Source organism: Gymnogyps californianus, chromosome Z, assembly GCF_018139145.2.
Source record: "Gymnogyps californianus isolate 813 chromosome Z, ASM1813914v2, whole genome shotgun sequence".
NCBI classification, from domain to species: domain Eukaryota; kingdom Metazoa; phylum Chordata; class Aves; order Accipitriformes; family Cathartidae; genus Gymnogyps; species Gymnogyps californianus.
Genome location: NC_059500.1, coordinates 70,235,447 through 70,251,442, shown reverse-complemented (window position 1 = coordinate 70,251,442; position 15,996 = coordinate 70,235,447). Strand labels below are relative to the sequence as shown.

General features: G+C 42.8%; 1 protein-coding gene across 3 annotated transcripts in view; it reads left to right on the top strand.

Annotated features, from left to right (window-relative positions):
• EGFLAM (EGF like, fibronectin type III and laminin G domains) overlaps nucleotides 1–15,996 on the top strand; it is a 76,125-nt gene that overhangs the window by 26,017 nt on the left and 34,112 nt on the right. For all 3 annotated transcript variants that reach the window (XM_050913371.1, XM_050913372.1, XM_050913370.1), the window contains exons 5-7: nucleotides 1,042–1,159; nucleotides 1,424–1,559; nucleotides 6,855–7,021. In XM_050913371.1, coding sequence (XP_050769328.1) covers nucleotides 1,042–1,159; nucleotides 1,424–1,559; nucleotides 6,855–7,021 — 421 coding nt within the window. The remainder of the gene's footprint in view (nucleotides 1–1,041; nucleotides 1,160–1,423; nucleotides 1,560–6,854; nucleotides 7,022–15,996) is intronic.

The following is a 15,996-nucleotide window of genomic DNA, read 5'->3' as shown; positions in this document are numbered from 1 at the left end:
AAGTCTGTTCCAGTGTGAAGAGAAAGGAGATCTCTGCATTTTCATGTGGACTGTGAATAATGTTTTTGATATCAGAGAATGAAAAACAGAAGAAAAATCTCTGTAAAGCAGTTTTTTATAAGTGCTTTTTTTCACACCAAAACAGTCTGTGGTGTAGAATCTGGTATTTCTGTTTACTTGTATATGCTGTCAAAATTTGTAAATCTGGGATTTACATCTCTCTACAGATAGGCTGCAGGTAAAGAGTACTGAATTTCTATACACACGTACACATGCTCCATTAAAGACCAGATCTAAATGTCTGAAGCATGCTGTGTGTGCCAGCCAGTGATAAGATGTAATTTTTTGGTGACATTTGCTAATTTCTGGGAGGTTTGAGCAGGCTCCTCTGAACAGTATTCAGCAGCACAAGCTCTTCAAATGGAGGTTAGCATCGCCCCCTTACAGTAGTTGTCTGTGGGTTAATCTTTCTGTGTTTATGGCAGAAGGAGAAATAAGGGAAATGCTCGCTTCAGGTCAAGGCTGATAGCTGGGCTAGGAAAATTGTGAGAGGTGCTGGGACTTGTCTCTGCTCTGTGAGAAATTAAAGATCATCAGTTCACACTGCAGCAACTTGCTTCATTCTCAGGAGCTTCTACGGTCTCTGGATTTAAAAGAAAAACAAACAAACAAACAAAAAAGAAAATGTACCAGACTGATACCGAATGCCAGGAATTGGCTCAAGGGAGGGAATAGTATGTGACTTTGACTCACCAGCAAAAAAGCTGGACAGCGATTGTAAACGATCTGCAACCTTGTGAGTTATGCTGAGAAATGAGTCCGGGTCATCCCTGTGGATTCCCCCGGGGTGAAGCTGCAGCTTGAGAGGAAACACGTGGTGCTGTTTGTGTTTGTTGCTTCTGAGCTGGGCTGGGGACAATCCTCCTAGGAGGTCACATGGAAAATGCCGTGTAAGATCCCCAAATCCCAGCTCACAGCACCGTCCCCAGTTGCATGGAAGAGCTTTCGCAATGTTCTTGTCTTGTCTTTTGACTCTGCTAGGAAGTTGTTATCGGTGATCTAAAGCCAGGCACTCCACACCGCGTTAGCGTTGGAGCGTACGGCTGGGCAGGGAAAGGACGACCCAGCATGCCCAGAGACGTGACAACCTTATCCCAAGGTAACGCTGCGTACATGGCTTTCTGTTGCAAAACAGGCAGGGCCCACATCTGTAACACAGCAGGTCACTCACACCTAAATCTCTGTCATGTGCAGTATCATAATACTTTACTATTATTTTTCCACAAGTGTGGGGTTTTAGAGGGACAACAGGTGAGGGGAGAAGCCTATGAATTTGATTCCCAAGTTTGTGGGTGTTGGGTTATTGTGTGTATTAGCCCATCTACTTCTCTAATGCTATGCCTCTGCATTTCTTCTGGCTTAGATAAGTGCATGCCCCCTGCACCGCCCTATCAGCCCCAGATCGTGGTAGTTTCTGATTCAGAAGTTGCCTTATCCTGGAAGCCCGGAGTGAGCGAAGGAAGTTCTCCCATCCAGTACTACACGGTGGAGTTTATCAGGCAAGTTTGCCAGTGGAGTCTGAATTTCAGTGTTTGTGCACTACAGGTTTTTTCCACCTAAACTGCACTATTAAACTGCATATAGATCCTTCTCATGATTTATTTACTTACTACGTATTGTACACTTAGTTCTCCTCTCGGTGTGTGTTGAATTACCATGAAAATTTAAAGACAAAACCAGAAATAATCTAATTTGTTATAAAATCACCAATAAGTCATACCTTCTGATTGAAGAAAATAAGGTCTAATTTGATCCGTTCCCTCTAATAAAGGCCTGGGTGAATGAAGTTTTAAGTTTCTCCTGTCATCAAACGCTGTCGAACCATGCTGAGAAAAGAGTATGTGGCAGAGCAGTTCCCCTGAGCAGGAGTACCCTGGGCTGCTATAGGAAATAATCCGAGGACTGCACATTCAGTATATTGAGCAGTTTTACCTGACGAAAGTCTTTTGGGTCTTGAGCTTGCAGGACTGAGACTTGCTTTGTTATCCTAATGCTAACCAAGTCTACAGGAAATGTTGGCCTTTCTGTTTAGATTTTTGGGGGGGAGGTGGGGTGTTGGTGGGGGTTTTCTCATCTTTTATGTTGAACTCTAAAATTTGCAGTAATAGAACTGAACTGTGAAAAGTTGCCAATCAAGTTGCTTTTATAAGTTGCATATGCAGGGTCAGGAGGAGGTGGTTGTATCTGCATGCGCAAACAAGTATTCATACCTGACTGTTCATATGCTTGTGTAAGCTAATATCTGCATACAAAGCTATTTATTTTCATTTGCTTGCCCCTGTGTTTACCCTTACAGTGAATGCAAAATTCAGCCTTTGGAAGTTTAATCCTTTGGATGATCACTTGGTGACAGGTTTTAGTTGAGGTTCCTGGATAAGAAGACAGAATTGCTTCTTTAACTACTCTGAGCTGTAAAGGTCAAAAAATCATTCTTATGAAAAACACATTCATTTTTTAAAAAGAGTTGTTGTTGTTAAAACAGGCAGAAAGAACTATTGGTTTTCAGTGCTCGAAGCATGGTTACAATCTAGAAGATATTGATATAATGGAAAGAATTCTCAGGCTGAAAGCCTACTTGTAAACTTACGTTGCACTTTGTGTTTGAATCAAAATGCCCCATATTTAGTGGGAAGCCATCCAATGTTCATTGCACTGGGAGGCAGGACATGAGGACTGAAGATACATTATGGCCATCATGTAAAGTCTGCTGGAGCGTTACCATGAAATTTCTCCAGTATCTGTCTCTCGAACACAATCGTTATCTGAGCCTTTCTCTCTTCTCCCCATCTCTTCTCTCTCATTTGCTTGGTGGATGGGGAAGGGATTTTGTTGGGTTCTGGTTGACCGCACTTCTGTCGCCTCTGTGCTTTTGCCGGAAAGTGGAGCCTGCAGGTTTATGTACACCTGTTCATAGCGCCAGGGGCCTGCTAATGGAAGAACAAGTGTGCACCATCATCTCCATCTGACGCATTGAAAGTGCACCCTTGAATGTTTTTGTTCAGCTAGGGAGTGGAAAGCTGCCTTCACTGTTTAAATTGAAAGATGCGAGTAATTGAAATTTCAATGTTCCGTTGGTTTTAGACTTTGGGAAAGAATTTGCTAACAGCACAATGTTTTGATTACACTGTTTAGTTTCAGGTTTAAAGCTAAGCTGGAAATGTATTTGTTAATTTTGGGATTATGCTGTCTTAGGCTTGGAAGCTTGATTATATATTTGGAGAAAGTTCAATGAGCCGTAAGCCCTAATGGCAGTTAGAGGTAAAGATTTAACTTTAAGCTTCATTGTCTTTTGCTGCATATAGTTTTAATTACTATAAAAAGTATTAACATGAGTTAAAGCTGTTAAATTAAACCAATGTAAAACCAAAACAAAACAGTGCAAGTAAATTTAGAATTAGGTCCTCTATGTCAAAGAAATACAATATTATCCTGTGCTTCTGCAAAATTAATGACTTATGCAAATCTGTAATTTCTCTTGGGTGCAGCACAAACGTCTAAAAACTATGACTTTGTTTAAATAATTTCTGTCCCCTTAGAACTAACTTTATGACTTTAACCCTAGAAAAACCCTGCTAGGAGACTGAGATGAGGGAAAAATACTCTTTTCATTTGCTTAACTGAGATATTGGGGATTAAAACCTCATGAAAATTCAATACATTAATTGTTTGCACATACCAGAATCTAATCAGAACCAGAGCTAACCTGCGGTCTGTTTCTACTCGGGGTCTAAATTTGAGCCTTTATTTAGACACTTGCATGGCTTTCCCTTGGGACCTTTTCGTTCACTGTAGGCAGTGGAGGGCTGCAGGCGGTTTCAGATGTAGGACCAACTGGGCTAACTCAGGCTCTGCTCTGCTGTTGACTATAAGAGGACGCTAAGAAGACCACGATCCCAACTTGGCTAAATGCTGGAAATCAGGAGGGTGAATGTTGGTCATTGCACAGTTCATAGGGAATTTGGAAAAGACCGTGTTAAACCCCAAATAGCTAATGGTGTCTGTGGAAGCTTGCAGGCTCAGTGTAAATAGTCTGTTGGTTTATGCTGAGAAATATTTTATGACAAATGGCATTCTTACGAAAGCCTCTAAAGTGAGACCCTGGACTTAAACATACTAGTCTGGGTGTTTTTCCTAAAGATATTATGAAAAATTAATTCTCAAAAATGTCTTGTATATTTTCACTCGAATACTCCAAATACTCAAATTTTTAGTCTGTTGAATGCCTACCCAATCTTCTAAACTGGAAGACTAACTTATCCAAATTTTTATGGGTAAGGGGGTTGGAACTAGATGATCTTTAAGGTCCCTTCAAACCCAAACCATTCTATGATTCTATGAATCCAAATGTTTTGGGTACGCTTGGGGCAGAATTCTGCCCTTGGTTTATATCCATCCAGTCCTATTGACTTTACCCATCTATTTATTACCTTAAAAACACTCTGACTTTGTCACTGGCCAGATTCTTACTGCATGGCATTCCTGCATTGGAGATGCACAGCTGTAACTTCAAGAGCAGAAAATACCCATGGAAGTTGTCCAGTTTCCCCATGCACAGATACAATGTCTGGAGCAGCCCTGTGAGGTCTCAGCCAGAGACAGAGAGACCTGTGCTAGTCCAAGGAATGTAGCGCTGCAGAAAGACGGGAAAAGTGGCATCAAAATGAGCCCTTCCAGTGTAAAAGTTGATGCAAACTGAAATATGACGCAAAAAAGGGACCATGGAGACAGTTTTCAACAAAATATTCCCAGCTTAGAAAACATGGGAGCTGGCTGGCCCTGGACACAGTCACCAGCTGAGTTTGTTGTGTTCCTCTCCCCATCTGTTTGCCATTTTTTCATCTTGTACCGATTTGTTCGCACAGGGAACGTTCTGGAGAAGTAGCAAAGGTCAAGTGATAAATATCCCTCTTTCCCTCTCCTTCAGCTGCAGATGCTTACACGTTTGCAGGCATTTCCTTTATTATTCACTTCTGCAGAAGGAAGTCTTGCGAGAGACAGTCAGCGAAGTCGAAGGCTAGCCTATGGTTTGTGTTATCTCCTAAATCTTCGTAGGGTGCAATACCTCCTTTGGGTCCCTTCATCAGAGGCGTGTGTTTCCATTCGGGCGCAGACATTGGCAGGGTCTGTTGTAAAGAGACTGTGAGGCAGCTCTTGAGCTGGCAGGAATTCCTTGGACTGGAATTAGAGCCAAAAAAAGATGTGTACAGGAAAATTGAAAACACAACTAAGCAAGCATGTGGAAGGAAGTGAAGTTAACAGCTTTCATTTGGAAAACACTATACTGTCATTTTGGCCCAGGCATCAAAAGCTCAGAGAAGAGAAACAATGAAAGAGTAGTCAAAAGAAATGCCCTCCTGTCTACCAGGAAATGGTGGTGGAGGGTGACTTCAGATGGCCTGTTTAGCTGTCATTACATCTTGTGCATTTGTCTGGTTTTATTTTTAGTGAGACAATGAAATATTTGCACCCTGTGTGCTATTGTGCACAGGAGCCAGGCACCTGGGAGCTGCTGCTTTGTCACTGCATTTGCCCTGCTGGCACAAAACAGTGAAACCTCAGTGATCAATAAATCTTGTATTGACTGGTAAAAGAAAACATACATTAACTTTGGCATTTCCTTCCAGCTGCAAATAAACAAATACAAAATGCCTGCCTTGTGCTATAATTTTCATTGGAAGACTGTTAAAGACATTTGCAGCTAGTCCTATGTAAACATTGGTAGATTCAGGGAGCACTTGGAGGTTATTTCCTGTAATAAATATCACAAGGACATCTTAGAAAAGGACACTTGAATAATTTTCTCTGAAAGTAATTTCTGTCCCAATTTTACTTTCATAAGCTTCAATTTGAATATTTTGGGTGGCCTAGACTTAAGGTTTACTTTTTTTTTTTTCTATTTGTTTACCTTCTCATTCCATTCTTTCTTCTTTAAGAGGAGACCACTTTTAGAGAAAGTAGAAATGTGTGAAAGCATCAGAATACTCTCAAAGTATTTGAAGTAGCCCTCCCCTTTCTGATGTCCCTCTGCATATGAACTTAAATATTTGAGACCAAACTGCCACATGAATGGTTGTACTGATTTCAGATGGATTATAACGACACTTAGAGCAAGCATTTATTGGCAGCTGGCTTCCAGTATGAATCAGGAGTTAACCAGGCATTGTCCAAAGGTAGACATGGGAGTTTTGTTGCAAAGTCCACACACATAGGCTAGGTTCTCTGCATTATTGTTCTGGGTTTTTTTTTTCTGAAGAGAAGACTTTGGATCCAGATTTTCCAATGTGGATGGATTAACCTGATTGCCTGGGAGATCAAATGTTAGATTCTCATCCTGCTAATGCTTGTATATGTTTGAAGGGACTTAGTGGCATTAGAGCACAAACTCTTAGAAATAAACCAGGATCTTTCCCTCTATTGTGAAGTATTGCTTTATACAGCCAAATAGAGGATTGGGAACTGCAGGTAATATACCTCCATGTGAAAACTGTGAACGCCAAATCCATGAAAACAGATAAACAGAACTTGATTTGTCAAACTGTCCTCTAAACAACCTCCTTTGCTTTATAAGCAAAATCTGAATATTGGTTTTGTATCACTGTGTAGTTTTCATCTCACAGGCTTCGCAGCTTACTAATGGTTGCACAGTCTGGCCCCTTAAGAATGAAGGATTTCAGTGATGATTTAGCAGGCTTATATCTCATTTATTTTGTGTATTTCCCAGGAAAGTTTAAAGGCAATTAATTTATACAGCCAGCTTTAATTATATATGATCTTGGCTTTGTTTGATCCTGAAGGCCAGACCTTGACAGCAATTGGACAGTAATAAGAGAGCAGATCCAGATGGAGTCCATGGTTCTCAAAGGACTTCTCCCAAACACCAAGTATCAGTTTGCCGTCCGAGCAGCAAACTCCTACGGATCCAGCCCTGCTAGTGCACCGAGCGACGTCATCCGAATGTTCAGTGAGTAGAACCACCTTTTTGTAATTAAAGCTGTATAAAAATAAAGTGTATCTGTAAATGAAGTGTATCTGGGGTAGCCTGTGGAGGGCTGCTGGTGGAAAGAGTCGCACTCCAAGCACAGGCACCCCTAGTCTGACAGCTCTTGGTCCTGTTCGTGGAGCTTGCAGCATCCTGTGAAAGTCAAGCCACGAGCAAAGATTTGAAAAGCACCAGGCAGAAACGCTCTCATGCCGTTTCTCTGCTCTGGAGGTCATTGCCAGATATTTTTGGATCGCTACTTACTGATTTTTGTGCTGTCTTCATGCAGAACTGATAAGTGAATATCATGGGAAGAAATGAGAGAGACAAGTCTATTGTTCATCTTTTTTTTCTGTTCTTTGAAACTGAACCTTATATATTACATTTGTAATTTAAACAAATCCGAAAGACCAAAGCAAATCTATACTGTTTTCTGAGGAGGAAGGCTCTTAAACTATTAAGCACAATCATAAGAATAATGATATAAAGAAGCAAACATCCCTTTTTGATCAGAAGCTGCATAGTGAAAATATTAGGTGAAAATGCATTCAAACATACTCGAACAATCACAACTTGTTAACTATTATATTCACATCTGTGTAGCAATGTAGGCCATGCACATTGCAATAAGGGGTGGGTCCTGCGCACATCTGCTGATGGCTTTCCTCAGAATATAATCCTCTGTCAGCGCTAGTGTCTCTGTGGGCTGACTTTGGGGTGCTGTTGCTCCTCATCACCCCCCAAGTCATGGCTGTATGTGAGAATCCCAACAGAGCCGACACAGAGCATGTTGGGAATCATACAAATCACGTCTCTCGCACAGCAAAAACCCCAATGTCACGAAGAGAGTTGATGCAGGAAGCAGAGCCGAGGCTGGCAGGGTACAGGGACTAACTGAGCTGTATCCTTAATGTGCCAAACTTTTTAATGTGTTTAAAAGGTCTCAGTACTTTTAAGTTCCAGTTTTGAAGTCATTTATAGGGGACAGAATACCACGCAAGAAAATGCCTGGATATCATTTTAGCAGATTAATGAGCTATAAAAAAGAGCAACAAACCTGCCTTTTTTCTCTTCCTACCTGCACGCTCAATTGCAAATCATCTTTAATTAACTGGTTGTATTGGGTTTACGTGGCAAGGTTTTGGTAGCAGGGGGGCTACAGGGGTGGTTTCTGTGAGAAGCTGCTAGAAGCTTCCCCTGTGTCCAATAGAGCCAATGCCAGCCGGCTCCAAGACGGACCCGCCGCTGGCCAAGGCCAGACCCATCAGCAACGGTGGTAGTGCCTCTGGGATAATGTATTTAAGAAGAGGGAAAAAAAACGGTGCAATTGCAGCTGGAGAGAGGAGTGAGAATATGTGAGAGCGACAACTCCGCAGACACCAAGGTCAGTGAAGAAGGAGGGGGAGGAGGTGCTCCAGGCGCCGGAGCAGAGATGGCCCTGCAGCCCATGGAGGTCCACGGTGGAGCAGATATCCACCTGCAGCCCATGGAGGACCCCACGCCAGAGCAGGTGGATGCCTGAAGGAGGCTGTGACCCCATGGGAAGCCCAGGCTGGAGCAGGCTCCTGGCAGGACCTGTGGACCCATGGAGAGAGGAGCCCACGCTGAAGCAGGTTTGCTGGCAGGGCTTGTGACCCCGCAGGGGACCCACGCTGGAGCAGTCTGTTCCTGAAGGACTGCACCCTGTGGAAGGGACCCATGGTGGATCAGTTCGTGAAGAACTGCAGCCTGTGGGAAGGACTCACGTTGGAGAAGTTCATGGAGGACTGTCTCCCATGGGAGGGACCCCACGCTGGAGCAGGGGAAGAGTGTGAGGAGTCCTCCCCGTGAGAAGGAAGGAGCGGCAGAGACAACATGTGATGAACTGACCGCAGCCCCCATTCCCTGTCCCTCCACGCCGCGGAGGGGGAGGAGGTAGAGAAAATTGGGAGTGAAGTTAAGCCCAGGAAGAAGGGAGGGGTGGGGGGAAGGTGTTTTAAGATTTGATGTTATTTCCCATTGTCCTACTCTGATTTGACTGGTAATAAATAAATTTAATTTTTTTTTCCCCAAGTCAAGTCTGTTTTGCCCGTGACGATAATTGGTGAATGATCTCTCCTTGTCCTTATCTCGACCCATCAGCCTTTTGTTATATTTTCTCTCCCCTGTCCAGCTGAGGAGGGGAGTGATAGAGCGGCTTTGGTGGGCACCTGGCATCCAGCCAGTGTCAACCCACCACACTGGTAGAAAATGAGCAGCTGATATTCAGGTAGGACTGTGAGCTCTGCAAGAAGATTTTGCATACTGCAGAAATGTGGACCACATCCTTACTGATCCACCGATTTAACCCACTAAGGATTTATTTCTAAATTGCTTCTCTTGTTTTCCTTGACTCTTGGAATCCCTTGTTTTCATTGACTCTTGTATGGCAGTTTCCATTCTTTTCTTCCCTCTGTCATAAATTCAATCCCTTGAACAGTTTTCATGAAGTTTGTTATGGCTGCTGAACTCGTAAGTTTAACTTCTGAAGTAAATGTTTGTGAAAACCACGAAGGTGCAGCGTACTCTGGGATTCCTTGGCCCCTTGATCCCCAAGGGTCAGCTCCTGCTGCCTCAGGCACACTCGTGTGCTCCTCAGTATCCTGTTTATCTTTGGATGTGAGTAGCTACATTCTTTGGTCAGAAAAGATAAAGTGTTTAGCTCTATTAATAAGGGTGGAGTAGTCTTCATGCTGTGCTTATTACTGTGGTACTCTAGGAAAGGCACTTTGCCTTTGGAAACTGCCTGTTCTGCAGACACCTGTCGAGATGGCTCTAAAACATGGATTTTTGTCAGCAGAGCTTGGAATCAAATTCACACCTGGTATATATAAACACTGATTTCTGGAGAGGTTCATAGGGGGCGTGAGCTTGATTCTCTGTGCCTGGATCAGGTCTGAAAAGTGAATGAATTATGCATGTTGCACTGCTCTCTGAATAGGCTCAAAAACTCTGTGCAGGTCCATGGTAAGCACATGGGTGCCGCTGTGGCTGAGGTTGGTCTCCCTGCAACAAGGGGCTGGCAGTGCTTGGGGGAGACCCTCATGAGCTAACAGAGCTCCTGCAGCCTGGGGCCACGTCATGTCCGTGATGTGCTCCAGCCCTGCATCAGGTCACTTGTACTTAGGGCTACTGTGGCAAAATCTGGGCCCTTTGGCAAGTGCGAATGTGGTTCCTTTGCCAGTCTGCTCTTAGTTTCCAGGGTGGATTTTGCAAATAGACTTAAAAACTACATATAGCCACTACGCATGAAAGCCTGTGTTATCTTGTGGGTATCTGTATTCACAACAACCAGCCTTTTGCAGAGCAAGGAGTGGTGTTCAAAGGCAACAGAGGATGCATGCCTTTAGAAATAAGTTCTGCGGCTTTCTGGAAGCTGGAGTGTAACTGAGTATAGCGGCTCTCACTTGGCTTTAGTTGTGACGTCTGTGTAAGAAACTGGTTTGATGTTAACCAGATACACAAGTACATTGTGCATTAGTAGAAAAGCTAAACTTTTATTGTGAAAAAATGTTCTTGATTAAAGCCATGCTTAGCCTGAACATTTATTTTTCCCCAAGACACTAAAAAACCCTGAAGAGTGATTTAAACTGTTGACAAGTTTCATGTAACAAAAAAATGCATGCTAAGCTCGAGGGCACCCAAGTAAAACTCACTCCTAGTTCACGTTATGTATCTGTAGGTACCTTCCCCCTTCTAGTAGCCAGAAAGCCAACAGTTACCTTCTTTGGCCCAGTTAATCATTCGCTTCAGTTGCTCAGGTATAGACATTTGGTGGACTTGAAGTCACCTAGGTCCTGTGGTTTTCAGCTGTCACTGCAGGAGGGCATGTGCCTCCCAGGTGTCTCCCAGACACCTGGCCATCCCATGGGGATGTCTCAGGTACCATAATGCATCTCAGGTGGCACCAGATTCCCAACTCTCTCAAAGTGCCAGCAGATACCTCTTAGTTACCTATTGTTGCCGGAAGGGTGTCAGACAGTTGGCATGTCTGAAGCTGAAGCATCTTTGCTCTTCAGGGTTCACATCGTAGGAATTACTATCTTCATTATTACCACGGTTCCTCCTCCCATGCAAACAGTGAAACATGCCACAGATATTTGATGCTATTTCTGACTGCCCGTGTATTCCTCAGAAATACCTGAAATATCTTAGGAAGCTGGCAGAAGTTCATACAATATCTGGCTGCTTTGCCACTTAGTCCACATAGTGCTGGCACTAAGGTCCTTAGTGTGTTTGGATTTTAAAAATTTGTAGCTTTATGCTTGTATATCCTGGGGTTTTATGCTTGTTTTGAAATGATTAGTGCTTTTCTGATGCTTATTTTAACTGAAGAACAAATTCCCAGCATTACCTCAAATGCAGTGGACCTTCAGAGTCCAAGTTGCATTGCGCAGAGTCTCTCGCAGCTCTTCTAGGCCAGCTGAGACAGAGATGAGTCCTGCAGACACTGAGTCCATGCTAGGTGTTTTCTGCTGGGGTTTATCTCATTCTTACATATAATTCTCTCATTTTGATTTTAAAAGGTGGCTGGCTTTGCAGTACTCTTGACTGCATTGTTTCAGGTCAGCACAGGAAACCGTTGTCTTTGCTAAAATGTTCTTCTGAAGGGTTGCTGATGGTATCACCTAATGTGACTGACCTCCCAAGGTCCTTGCAAGTAGAACACGTGGCCTTGATTATAAGCAGTTACCCCCTTACCTAGTAAAAAATGCATGCTTGGTTTATGTTACATTGCTCCATTTTCAGGGAGGAAAGACAGCAAGTTTCCCCAAGGATTCTAATTTATTTTTTATTTGGTTTCTTTTTTTTTCCTAGAGGGAAATGATGTAGTAAATCAATTTTTGTTGCCTCTCTTAATTACAGATGCAAGTTGTGGGTATTTCACTTACATGGTTGTTGTGGTTTTGCTATATCAAATCTTTCAATGTGTCATGGACAATTTACTTGAAAACAAAAGGTTGCACATATCCAGTTTAGTAACAACAGAATAAACTGTCCCAAAGAACCAACCAACCAAAGTATCATCACCTCCATCACTTAAATACCCTTCTTCTCCTGGGGAAACAGATGGGGTTTGCACTGTGCCTGGAAGGTCACCAGCCTTGGGCTTTGCCAGACCAACAGAGGAAGTGTCTTCTGTTAAAAATACCTTCCTGCTTCTCTCCACAGCAAACGTGACAGAAGTGGCTGCTTAATCCGGGTACATCCCTTCCTCTCGCCCTGGCACCACCAGGCTCATACCGAGCAAGGCATTGGCACAGGTGCTTAAGTATTCTGCAGAGTGCTTGAATGTGTCAGCTGAGGCTCAGGCACAGGAAAAGGGCAGTCCCTTGGGTCCAAACCTTGATGTAAATGATGGTGATGTGTCCTGGAGATAGCAAATGGAGAAGGTTTTCCACAGAACTGTTTCCCGCAGATCTCCAAAGGCTTTACAAAGGTAGCATTTGTATTTATAGGAACAGGGACAAAAAGCAAGAGACAGGCCGAGCGATATACAGTGCCTCACTGTGAGTCACTGACAAGAATAAAACTCAGATTAAAATGCCCCTGATGTGTTTTGGATTTAGACCTGTGAGGGGTTCTGCATGAAGGCAATCAGCCTGCTAACACTTCCATTCAATCTGTCTGTGTTGCAGTGCCTGGTGGTCTACCTCCTACGCTGTCCTGTGTCTCCTGATCAGTATGCAGGTGGCCACCTAATCGGCAAAACAAAAGTTTGTGTGGCTTTCTATTTGTTTTGAGAAAGATTTCTTTGATATAACTTAATCCTTGATTATTTGGAAAGAAGCTGTCTAAAGTTCATGACCCCCCCCCAGGTTTTCCAATTAATTATAAAACAGGATTATAGGACCTGGTAGAGGGTCTTAAACAGGCTTCATCTCCTTGTACGCTGCAACACTGATTTAATGAAATATAGCACGCTTATAATCTCTGTAGTCATTGTTTGGTATTTGCAAATGTAACACTTTGCTTGATTGTCCCTGATTTACCACCCATTATGAGATGAGCTCTCCACCAAAGCAACACAGTGCTCTTAAGAGATGGCCTCATGTGGGGGTTTCTCTACAAAAAGTCCTCTTAGCTTCTCTGCTTTCTGTTTGTTTTGTAGTTTTATTGCATCACGTCACATGTCACATCCAGTGAGCAAACACCAAATGTAGGGAAGAGCAAGGCGACTGAGCAGCCAGTGGGCTGTTAGATGATCTCATCATTTAGTGTATAAATTCAGGCGTAGTTAGAAGAGAGTACATCTCCATGACTGCATTGCTCCTGGGTGCATTGTATGTTACCAAAACTGCTCAGAGATCAGCAGGTAGAGTAATGTAGCATGTGCTGGCTGAAACTCAGATAGAGCCAGGGAGGAGTAACAGTGGGGATTTGGGGCCGTGCTAGAGACTTGTGGATATTAGGACACCTGAAGTTACACTTTTCCTGGTGATGCCAAACTTACATCCTGAAGGTCTTTGAAGAAGGGCCTCAAAGCATCTTTTCTACCAGCCACAATAAGCCATACCTTCCTTGCTCTCTCCAGGCTGTAAGTGTTGTACCAGTTCAATAAGGTGAAAGGAATTATTGTCTGGTTTAAAATAGTGGGTACAGTTTGTCTCCCAAGGTCTTCTGTTGGAAAAGCATGAAACATTTTGGTCTGCCAGATGAAAGAGGCACACCTTCTGCTTGGGGAACTGGCTATCTCTCTTAAGTTAGCAGGTCTCATTGCATGCTGGTGGTTATTGCTGTAGTTTAATGATAACTCCACTCAAATCAGGAGAGTTACACTTCTGTAAAACTGGCATGGCATTAAAATCATGTCTATACATGTAAGCAAGTGTGCATATCTGAACATGAATTTGAGACCTAACATCTTCCTATGTGTGAGTATAAAGATACTTCATTCTCTGTATTGCTTCATTCCTGCTATCCTTACTGAACCTAAATCCCATTAAGCCAACAGAAAGTTTACTTGAGAAGACAAAAAATGTGGCAGAATTTGGACTACAACATATGTTTATTTTGTAGCTTGTGACTTCTAAATTAGAAAATGGAGTTTGTGTATCACAGCTTGTTTGAATGCAGATTAGATTGTTTTCCCTTATATATGATTGATTTTTCCTGTCTTTTTCCCAACTTATCTTTATGGCTTCTGTTACTCTTAGGTAAATTACAGTTTCATCCATTAGAAGAAAGCAACAGTATTCCAGTGAGTCAAAAATTGCTGCATCTGCTGGGAGCTGAGTTAGTGCTGGGCTCTGCCTTGTTCATATAATTTCTGTTAAACTGCAAGTCATATTTATAATGCTTATGTTTGAGGTTTTGCACACTGAAATTCTTTTGTAGAAATGCGTGTCTTATAAAATCACTGTTGCCAAAGAAGGAGATTCTGATGCAGTGATGGATGGAAGAGGTCAACCTTGCAGTTGGACTAGATGATCATTGTAGGTCCCTTCCAACTGAACTATTCTATTCTATTCTGTTCTGTTCTGTTCTGTTCTGTTCTGTTCTGTTCTGTTTTATTCCACTCCTATTCTGTTCTGTTCTGTTCTACTCTGCTCTGCTCTGCTCTGCTCTGCCCTACCCTGTTCTTCCTATCTTCCTATCTGGAGTAAAATTATCCTGTGATGGTGATTAACATGAGTGACTATACAAGTGAATACTAGGAGTAAGAGGTTTTGCCCACATTTTGATAATACCTATTGTTTTCCATACTGAATGCAGGATTAGGACCAGTTCATAAATATGCAGTCTGTTTCTCCAATAGTAATCCTTTGCCTGTGCATTCACAGTCACTAGCAGAAATAATCTGGATGTAGTTTGTCCAGTTGGCCTCATCTCGTTACCAGTCATAAAGCTATGAGTTCTCTGCTCAGCTCAGTTGGTAGAACACTGTGCTGAATACTTCTGTTTAATATACAGTTAAATTGTATTATTTACAGATGATTAGGTATACATGTTAGAGTGGAAAGGCTTATACACATTCTTTCCTGGTCTAGCAAGCTGTTTTGGTTACAAGTGCGTATGCTTCATTACCTCTGCTCATTTGCCTCTGATTTTTCTGTATGCTGATATAACATGTAAAGCCCATTCATAAGTAGCTCCCACAGAGCATGTGGTGGGCAGCCAATTAGCCAGCCAGGGCACACCTTCGTATCTGGTGCACATATGCTTGATTTCATAACTGTCTGCCAGGATTTCTGGGTTGCAGTCGTGGCAAAGGAGTGGAGAGTACAAAAAGATTTAGACGAGTGCTCTCCTGCCTGAATCAGGTCAGTTAGATATTTTTCCTTTATTCTCCACCGAGGTGGGAGATGGCTGACCCGTTAGACCGGCTCAAAAGGCCCGGTAGCAATGTGCCCACACTGCTCCCTCTGAAAGTCTGCTGAGCCTCGTTAGCCTTCGGTGGCTCCATCGGGTTGTTCAGTGGTGGTAGTGAAGTTCTCACTACCATCAAGTGGCGTTTTCTGGGTTGTCAGGTCTCCTTCCCGCAGACAGCCACTGCCCAGCAAGACTTTGCATCTCTGCATGTTGCAATGTGAAGGCCCCGCTAACTTATGAGAAAATATGGGCAGCTTGTGGCATAAACAAGCACACATGGTCAGCCCGTACAGAGGCTTCGTAAAGTGAGGGTTACCTATGCTGTTTTTAAGTGATCGCAGAATATTTTATGGGAAGGGTAAATGTATGAAGTCTGTTGTTTTAATGGGTATCAAATGTCTGTCTATTCTTAACCTTGCTGAAATGACAAGTAATGATAGTGATGCAGTTACCTGTATTATCTTTCTTTATGACTTCTGGTAAATTTTAATAGCTAAAAAGCATAAACCGTTGTTTAAGCGGAATTTGCTATGTAAAGTGCAGAAAAGCACAGATATTTTCTATGAAGACCATCTTACTGTTTAAACTGTCAGTTCCCAGCCCAGAGTCCTTCACAGTGCGGTTCA